Source organism: Anneissia japonica, unplaced genomic scaffold (genome assembly GCF_011630105.1).
Source record: "Anneissia japonica isolate Jap-2015-1 unplaced genomic scaffold, ASM1163010v1 scaffold288091_len1417266_cov198, whole genome shotgun sequence".
NCBI lineage: Eukaryota > Metazoa > Echinodermata > Crinoidea > Comatulida > Comatulidae > Anneissia > Anneissia japonica.
In genome coordinates, this window is record NW_022684833.1 from 583,288 (window position 1) to 594,125 (window position 10,838).

General features: G+C 32.5%; 1 protein-coding gene across 1 annotated transcript; it reads left to right on the forward strand.

Annotated features, from left to right (window-relative positions):
- Positions 1-243: 243 nt before the first annotated feature.
- Positions 244-6,273, forward strand: LOC117107677 (zinc finger protein Gfi-1b-like). Its single transcript, XM_033249405.1, has 4 exons — positions 244-650; positions 3,019-3,234; positions 3,828-4,439; positions 5,465-6,273. Exons 1-4 carry the CDS (start codon positions 527-529, stop codon positions 5,722-5,724), a joined length of 1,212 nt encoding a protein of 403 aa, XP_033105296.1. The 5' UTR covers positions 244-526; the 3' UTR covers positions 5,725-6,273.
- The last annotated feature ends 4,565 nt before the right edge of the window (positions 6,274-10,838 follow it).

A 10,838-nucleotide genomic window follows, 5' to 3' on the forward strand; every position in this document is an offset into this window, starting at 1 on the left:
AATTTCAATATTATCGAATTTCCAATGACGAGTACTTTCTCTTTTAAAAAATAATAGGTATTACCACAAGAATATTACATGTAAACACGCCTACTTTGATCTCTTTATCTAACTTACCAGCCAATTAGAAGTTGTAACGTATCAAATGTGAATGCAATTGGTTAACGCGTTAGCAACCACCTGTCAATAAATTAAGAATGCGCAGGCGTGGACCGCGATCGATGCGGAGTTGAAAGGAAAAGTCTCGGTTAGCAGCTGGCTTTGAAATCGAGGGCGGGGATGCCTGCAAAAGCAAAAACGCACCAACTTAGCTTTTTGAAACCAGCCTAGCTCAGGTTCTTTTCTAAAGCAAACTTGTGCTCATTTGCATAATCACACCGTGATGTATATAAGTGATAAATCTAAATGTTGACCTGCACAATCTCTTCGGAGTTTACAAGAAAAGGTAGACCTAATCTGGAACCAAGTGTGTGATATATTCGGCTTTAATTTCATTAACTCGATAAGAGTACCCTTTCATACAGAGATGCCTAGATCATTTCTAGTCAAGAAAGTCGCAAGTAAAAAGGTTGTATATGCTGGTAGCAGAGACGTTGACATACAAAGTCGAATTGGAAGCGCGTTTACACCAGTAGCACCTCGTGCAAAAGGTAAACTAATATTTTTTCTTATGATTAAACTACACAATTCTTTTCGTACATACCTTTTTAGGCATAATGCAAAATTTCGTACCTGTATCAATGCATTAAATTATATGATAATTCATTTTTAATCTACCCTATATTTAATTTATAATGCATTTAAATTTCACTATATTATTATCTTAATTTTCGTTTGTTTTTATAATTATATAGGCTTTTTTTTTATGAATTAATGTTCGTTGTGCAATATACATGCAACATTTTGTAATATTAAAATAATAATAATAATAATAATAATAATAATAATAATAGTAATAATAATAATAATAATAGTAATAAAAATAATAAATAATAATAATAGATTTAATTAGGCCTATACTGTTTGTGATAAGCTAGTAAAATAATAAGTGAATGGGTATAACTAATTTATTATATTTTAATTGTTTCCTCGCAAGTAAACGCACCTTTTAACTTCTGAAATTCTCGTCAGTAAAAATGATCAGTGTTGATGTGTGCTATTTGAATAAGTAATTTAATATTTTTATTTATATTTTGGAGTGTTACTAGATTTAATACATTTAAAACGTTTTTAAGCATCACATCATCTTTATATTTTCATGCTAAATTGAATAATGAATAAAGTAATACTATCAAACTACAGTACATCTGCACAATCGTAAGCCAAATAAAATTTGTATTATTTTCCTAGAAATGTAATACAATTTTTCAGCATTATGAAACGAACTAATTGATAACATGTAGAACAAAAATACACAAATGTATCAGGCTATTCAAATATCACTTATCTAGAGTATTATCAGCCCAGATTGTAAATAATTCGGCAAGGATGTGTTTACACGTTATAGGTACCCACACGTTATGTCGCGTGTCGCTGCATGATAAGAATCCGCTGCATGATAAGAATCCGCTGGATGTACAATTCGACAATACTTTCCCCATAAAACAATCGCAAACTTATCGAAAAGATAACAGACATGCAGCTGGTAAAATGGTAGAACTGATTTTAGACGACTTATTTTCGTTATCTGTCTGCTACTGGCAGCTGTCGAAATAGCTAAAAAAAAGAGAGGAAATAAATATAATTGATTGTAGGCCTAAATCATCGGTTCTTCGTTGAGTGCAGATATACTTCTTGCAACCGCCTCCCTGGTTGAACCGAAGAATTAGTGTTGTACTACGCCTAAAATATTATGGTAGGGAAAATGTTTTAAATTTCGAAATTAAAGCACTTCACAATAGCACATTATTGATTAAATCTGTTTTATTATCTTACATGCTTAACATTTTCGCTATGTTTTTTAAAGCTAAGCCTAAGACCACCCATTTCAGATTGCTATTGATTCTTAACATATTTTAGGCCTACTCATTTTAAGAATTCTTTTTGACTACCCTTGTTTTGCTTGGGCGTGAAAACCTAAAAACAATGCGTGATTTTATCCTTATTTGTAGTTCTAACACCTATCAAGCAGAACAATACAATACAAGGCTTGTGTGGTTATCATTGTTCAAAGGCTTCTTGATTAGGTATTGTTGTGCACCATGGATGGTAGATGGTCTGTTGTGAAACAAATATAACGAGCCTAGCATTAAGCAAAATCTTCGCCGACTTTTGTCGTGATTGTTGCGCCGGTATTAACGCATCTTATCACTCTAAATAACCGAAGATTTTACTCCGTAAGATTTCTAGGAAGAGGATAGTTGGTGTTAACGAAAACATTCAGAGTGTTAACAAATTGACAGAAGCTAGACTCGAGTCGATACGGCGGTTCAATATGCTTTCATTATGTCTGTACAGACTATGGCTTAAATCACAGATCTACATATTAAAATCATTGTAACAATGTTTTACTCATTATGTTTCCATTCGAATTTTATATCCTTAGTTCAATTTTGTTAATTTCGTTTATAGCAATTTACATAGTGTTCCTGTTCATATTTTAAAAGTAGGCTTATCCTATCAAAAGTTAAATGAGATAGTGTGACGAAATTGTCAGCCGCCAATTTGACGGAGATCGTATATATAGCCAAATGATTTTCCATTGGGTAGTTCTGATTTTGTATATTTATAGGCCCACATAAGCGAATGTTTCGTTTAAAAACTGTATAGGCCCGTTCATGCGTGTTCCAGATGGCATAATCATAGGTATTATGCCTCTGTATTCTATATTTTGCTCTAGTCTGCTTGGGATTGTCGCGTGTCGCCTTCTATCTTGCCATTTAGTACGCTTGATCGTGTATTCATTTGGGCGGAAATTGTTTTTCTTTGATTTAGTTCATCAACTACCCTACATTTCCTTAAACACATGCGATGTTGATAGTTTTTCTAATTAAATAGGAATTAATTTGTATTTTACAGACGTAACACGTGACTATGAGCCGTGGGAAAGAGGAACATTCAGGCCCTATGAAGACCCTGCAGTACCCCCTAAACAGCTAAGCCCGACGCTAGTGATTTCTACTAAACTTGCACAACTCTCAGGAAAGTCAGTCGAGAGGCAAGCATCTCCCTCGCCAAGCCAAAGATGGCCTTCCGAAATCACATCCTACAATATCCCATCTCCACCGGCAAATGGTAAGTCAGTCAGTCTATTCGTGTTTCATTATTCGATGAATACAACACATTTTCTAGGGATAATATATGTACAGAAAATTAATAATTAATAATGGGAACAAACGTTGGTTCGAAATAGCTCAGTTTAAATGAACGAAAAGACTGCCGCCGTCCGCAATAAAGAAAAAAATGACTGGGAATCTTTATTACGAAATTAACTCGTGAATAACTCGTGAATATGCTTTTTGTTTGTTAAATTCAATTTAAGATTTATTGAACGTGAGCATACCTTCAACAATGGCAAGATAAAGTTATGAATAAATTACAACCTAGGTCTATATTCAATACTTTTCCAACTGTTCAAATTCTCACGCTTGTCTCACGCATGCGTGTTCTAGGAACATCATTCGATACCGTATGAATTAATAAGTGTAGATGTTGTTTATATAGTAAAGGAAAATCCATCTTGTGAGAACAATAATCGAAACGAAATCTGGCGGGAAAACAAACAATAAAAACTCGTATTTGCTAATGACAAATCAGTTAGGTCTAGAATTAATTATCATCCTTGATTAAGGTCATTATTTTATAAATCTTAATATTTTTCGTTTTAGGTGTTATTAGCCGTGAAATGATGGAACTTCTGAAGGATGGCAGTTTAAGTTACACCGACGTGTACCGTGCTCGTTTTGCACAACTTGAGGACATTTTAAGTTCTGTGTCGTCTGATGAATTAAATTGGTACAGGCAGTCATCGCTCAGCATACCGTCACCTTATACCACAGCTATGCTACCCAGAGATATCGCACTCACAGTACCGGCCCAGCAACGTTATTCCGCCGATTTAGACGAAATTAGCCCACTGACTCACAGACCAAGCGCGCATCATCAAGGCACTTTCAGGTGTTTAGACTGTACAAAAGTTTTTAGCACACCGCACGGACTTGAAGTGCACGTACGGCGGTCGCACAGCGGCAAACGGCCGTTTGCGTGCGAGATTTGCCACAAGACCTTTGGCCATGCCGTGAGTCTAAATCAACACAAGGCGGTACACAGTCAAGATAGGACATTCCAATGCAAGGAGTGTGGAAAAAGCTTCAAGCGTTCGTCAACTTTGTCAACGCACATGCTAATACACTCGGACACTAGACCGTATCCATGCGAATATTGTGGCAAGAGATTTCACCAGAAGTCGGACATGAAGAAACACACGTACATTCATACAGGTATGTTTATTTCAAAATATTTGTTACTCATATTTTGTTAAAATACTAGTTGCTATTCTTTTTAAAATAGTATATATAGGGCCTATGACACATAGCACACCTTACAATTATTCTTATTACGTGTTAATAAGTAAATTCATAATTCTTTGTTTCTATTTTAAATCATTGTAATATTAGGCCTATATATTACAATGTATGATTTACAATATTACATTGTTGTTCTTATTTACATTAATACATTATTTCGTTATTGTTACTGTTATTATTATTATTAGAAACATATGGGATGATTTATGATTAAAATATATTTAACTACTGGCATAGGCTTAACCTTAATATAAGGCAATTGCATTCTTGCAACATCACAACATACCGTACGCTTACTGGTAAATCAATAAATGTGTTAATATTCTTAAAAAATTAGCACATTTCGTTTTAATCCAATGCAATTTGTCACATCACCCAATCTTTGGATTCGAAAATTGACTATTTGCCATCTGTGTCGCTGTGGTCGCGCCAGTCGGTAGACAACACTATCATTTGCAATTTAATTAATACGTGAAGCTTGTCATTAGATTGTTAAGCTTTGGCCAATTAATTCCTATTGTACATAAATCTGCTCAACCAACAATCTGTTAAATTAAAATAATAGCGATGTCTCACCAATTATATGCAACTACATATCTGATTTAATAAAATTATATCTGGCAATCTGATTACATTTGAAAGGCTGTGTGAGCGACAGTTCGGGCGCTAATTTATTGTAAGCACGCGCAGTAAGGGTAATTACTGGGGAAATCGATGTATATCATAGGCTAGATTGAGATGAGGCCAATTCGGACGTGATAGCTTTTTTTTTACGAACTAATCGCTACGCAAGGAAGATTATTTGTCAATCAATTTAGTAATTTCATAGCGTGTGCCAAAACAAAATTACACAACCCGTATTTTTAATTAGGTAATGTATGTGCATGATTTTTATGTATTTTCATGGTTTATCTTAATGTTCTTTTTTTATTGTGCAGGAGAGAAGCCCCATAAATGTCTAGTCTGTGGTAAAGCGTTCAGCCAGTCGTCAAACCTAATCACACACAGTCGAAAACACACCGGTTACAAGCCGTTCGGTTGCAAGATCTGCGGAAGAGCATTTCAACGAAAAGTCGACCTTAGACGACATTTTGAGACCCAGCATCCCGACCAAGAGCGACCAGTGATAACTTCTAGGCCCCCTGCCATCACCACTATTAACGTTCCTGTTATAAACACTGATATCATGAAAGCCTAGCTGTCAAGAAAATTGTAAACAGAAACACAAGCAACATTCCAACCAAACAAAAGGCTATTGTAAAAATTCATAAATGTAAGCCATATTTTTTGTTAGGTCATTAAATTATATTTCTCAAATAACTTCGAATTTGATTCAAATTATTCATTTTAACGCTGAAACGAACTTATTGGAAGAAGCCTAATTTGGAATGTACATGTTTTACCTATGCAAACATTTAATTGAATTGGAATGAATTGATCGACTTAAGAGTCTATGAACCATTGTCTAATATCTATTCTAAGACGGTTGACTAAATACTTTGCATTCTCTTATAGAGGCTGATGGATAAGCAGATTATTTCATTTTTTATATCTTAATAATTATATCAACAATCAATTAATTAAATTAGTGTTAATATGTGTTGTAATTATTTAATTTAAAAGTCTGACTCGATATTGTAATATTTTTTGTTATAAAAGAATTGTATTATAAATAATTGTGAATATGCCTATAAACAGATGAAGAAAATATTGGAAGAATAAAATCAATCGAATATAAAAATTTTAATTGGTCTAGAGTTTGTTATTGAGATTTGATTATTAAGATAATGGTGCAACCGATTTGTGAGAGTGAAAGTGATTTGTGCCGGAGGCCGTATTAATAATTTAACAAAAAGTGTAAATTAACATAGTTGAAACCGAAACACGCAGAGTACTTGTTTAACAAATCGAAGTATAGTAATGTTTTCAATGCAGCTTAAATTGATTAACTTAATCAAAAATGTTTTAATAATTATACCGTAAAACCTCAAGCCAAAAAATAAAATGAAAACACGCTTGGTTTATACAGTAGTTTAGGTGATTTAATGCCGGGTAATAAACTTCATGATACATGTTGATGTAACAGTGGCCCTTATTGTTTTATAGTAGTAGTTCCCAAAATTTAGAGCATTCGTTTTGAAAGAAGCCTCCCCTCTTTACTTTGCAAAATTAGCCTCGAAAAAAAATCGATTCAATTCGAGGTTTTACGGTATACGACCAATTAGGCTATACAATATTAAACAGACACGTAATGTGTAATACACGTAATGTGTACTGCACAATGCCTATATGGATTTGATGAAATACAGTAAGATTCAAAACTTTCGTTGGTCTTCCTGAGCAAAACAAGCTAGCCATGCTTAAATGCCACCAGTGCATATCAACATACATACAAGATGGCATTACATCCTTGTTAAATTAGCACCATTATTTTACCAATGAAACATGTAAATTATTTAACAATAGGGGTATTGTTATTAACTCAGCAACGACGTTGCCACACAGAATCGAATGAAGCGGACGAGATTTGAACTCCCACTGAACAATCGAATAAATACATTCTGATTTCATGAACATGTACATTGCGGGTAGTTAACGTCAGGTTTATTATTGATTAGATATCTTACTTTTAGTCGAGGAAATCGTTAATTGAAATACCGATAAGAAATTGCAAAAAGTTCTACTTTGAACCAAACAACACCAATCTCTAGAGATATATTCACAGTAAATTTACATTTACAGTATTTAATACATACAAAGCAGCTAAATAAAAGCACATTAGGCCTATTATATATTGACTTGGAATACGTCCAGTTATCTCGTCGCTTAAAAAACGCGTGCAGATACATCTATTGAGTTTTCTTTCGTCTGCTAAAACAGAAAACCCCGACAGATAAAGTATCCAGTAAAAAATACAACCGTATAACATCCTTTTGATATCCAGTACAATTTAACTGTCGTACACTAAAAAAAAAAGGAAAAAAATCTGACAGGCGAGTTATCTATAATAAAGATGCAGACTGCGAAAATAAAACCCCGCTTAATAACAAATAACTAGTTTGAAATTTGTTAGACGAAAGGAGGTGTTAGAGAAGTGTTAGAATCCCGTACACTGTTCATTTATCGGTCGCTTAATTTTAGACAGCCTTTGGTTAATGATACATAATTACGGTGATGGTGTTAAAGAACTGGAGAGAAATTTCAAATCCGATTGTATTTCGTTTCGAACGTGGTAGTATATCCTTTTTGTATAACATTATATCTGAACACAAAGCCTAACATTGTCACAATAGCTACGATATCGTACTCAATTTAATGTTTTCCGCAATAATTTGTTGATCACAATTAGGCCTAACATTAGTAAATTTACCAGACTATCAAATTTCATTTGACAAAAACATGTGACATGCCTAAATATGGTCATGACGTGATGTCATCACACCACCACCATTATTTAAATTATAGGCACATCATGACCATATATGGGCACGCAACAGTTTTTTGTCAAAGAAAATTTGATAGTGTGGACAAAGCTTCAGGGATATCAATATTATATTTACTTGAATTTTTGGAAGAAGATTTTTATTTATTTATTTTTTTATTTTTTTTTTTGGGAAATAAATGAAACAAATAAAACAGCTCTGTATCCTTATAAGCTTGAAATATTCACTACTGTACAGACGCCTAAGTCTAAAAATATATTTTTTTTTAATGAGTGGCTTTCACTGTATTTATCAATAATTTATTAGCTTTCAGTCGAAAATTTTTATTTTAATGGACATTAACGGACGTCTATACTGAAACATTTCTGCTAGTGACTTTACTAATTTTCGTATTGAAACATCTGGAAATAAAAAAAGAGTATATATATATTTATTTATATATATATGCCTATATATACATAGGCCTATAATATTTATATACATATAATATATATATAAACATATATATATATGTATATATATATAGGCATATATGGCCTATACAAATAATAATAATAGGAAAAAAATTGAATATTTAGGTCTGACATTGACTGATACAACAATTCATTTACTAACGAAACATTATCAAAACTGTGCCCTTTAAAAATATGAGAACTCTATGAAATAAAGCCTTCTTATACATTTAGCATACGGGGGTAATATATCAAATGAGAAAAATACATTAAATTACGTTAGTTGTGGCTGTTTGTGGGGGAAAATCGAATCCATTAGTGGCAGTAAGGAAATAAAAGAAGAGATGGGATAAAGCTGATCACATGAAAATGATATTGCATTGATGAGGTACGAATTTGAATATGAAACCAGATGCGTGTAGACAAACGGGAATGTCAAATGACAGCACGCGACCAGTATGTGTAAGTTCAAAACTCCCTTAGCATGACTGATATATTTGTAGACGCTTCAACAGTATTCAAATTCACTGCAGCATAGGGGCTTGGGTGCACGACACAAGCTTATCATAACTGATGATTAAACATGCTATAAAAATACGTATACAATACATAAAAACGCATGAACAAATATATATACATGAATATGATATAATATAATATATCTTATATACTATATATAACCATTACTGTATATAGAACTTATGTTTGTATATAAAATAAATCATATATATAAAACAGTACAGTATATTTAAAGTATATAAGAGATTATATAATATATATAATTTATATAATATATATATATATTTTATATATATATATATATATATATATATTATATGCATAAAATTTAAATAAAACTACTGACCATTTCAACAATAATGTTTGAACATAAATTAAATTTCTAATTAAATAATCATTTGTAACATGAATTTATTCATTGGTATACAATATTATTTTACTTAAACGGAACATGAAAAATAAAACATAATTCAACAAATACACAAAGAACAATACTGTTATAGGTAGTTTACAATTTTATTGAGAACAAAGTAGAATACATTTCACTTTTCTTAAAAACACAGAATAGATAATTCATTAGACTTGATGGGTGCTTTTGTAATGAAGGTCAAGGCATCCATCATTTTTAAAAGGGTAAACATTTCATTACATGAAAATACACTGCGAAAATTTCATAAGAATATAGGCCAATATCATCGTTGATGCAAATAGTTGTTTAGGAGAAACTACAAACATTTGATATCAATACCCACAGAAACTTGGTCAACATATTGTGAAACAATAATAAGATCTAAACATTGTAATGCACTAGTTACCATGTTTCTATTTTCACTAAGTACTAAGTATTCTTACAGCAAGAATTTTTTTAAACCTTGTTTGCGAATTTTTTAAAGATCGTCAGAGAAGGGCGGAAAATAAAAATAAAATTTTGTTTTCTTATTTAGCAAATGATATTGCCAGAAACATCCAGGCGGAGAAGAAAACAAAAATAAAATGTTGTTGTTGAATGTAGACAGTGCAGTAATGGGATAATAAAATGCTTTAAATTTATATAATTAGGAAGAAATATACATACCTATTTTTTGAGATTTTAAGGCAGCGGCGGGCGCAATAATATTAAAGAAAAACTTTTATCTAATTTTGAAATTTCCCTTTTTCATGGTGGCGAATGCGCTAATTGGCCAAAAATAAAATTATATTTTTATTTAAAATCATCATTATTGGCAGGCGGTGGGTTCGCTAAACAAGGTATAAAAAAAACCTATTGTTTTTAAAAACATTGTCAGCATCAGCTCTTAAACTTTAATGATATTTATACACATCATAGTAAAATTTAATAAGTATAAGGTTATATATTTAAAAAAACATTCAATTGATGGTCAATCTATAAAATTGTCAAGAAAAATAATAAAAAAGAAATGAAAATACTGTACTAGCATGCTAACTCATGTATTCAAACCTAAAATATAAAAACTAAACTTCTGAGATTTTACTGAAGTGGAGTTGAATAAGCTTGGTGCCACCAGAAACGTGCCGACAAGGGATCCGACGTGTCCGACGGAGGAGGTCCGAACCAAGGCGACCACGGAGCCTCAGTCGACGGTCTGGAATAAAAAAAATCCTGTTAGGGTTCAGGGGGAGAGTTTTTATGGCTTAATTTGGTCCTATATGTGCTTTTAGACCACAATATTTGGGATTGGCAATCAAAATAGCATTATTTGGATAGGAAAATCATAATTCTTTTTTATTTTTGGTCCGACGACCTAGTCATTCATCAGACGACAGTAGGGGTCCAGGCCTGTCCGACAGATGGGCAAATGCCCACCCTCCTGTCTCTTATACACATCTAGATGTGTATAAGAGACAGATTTGATTGGCAATCAAAATAGCATTATTTG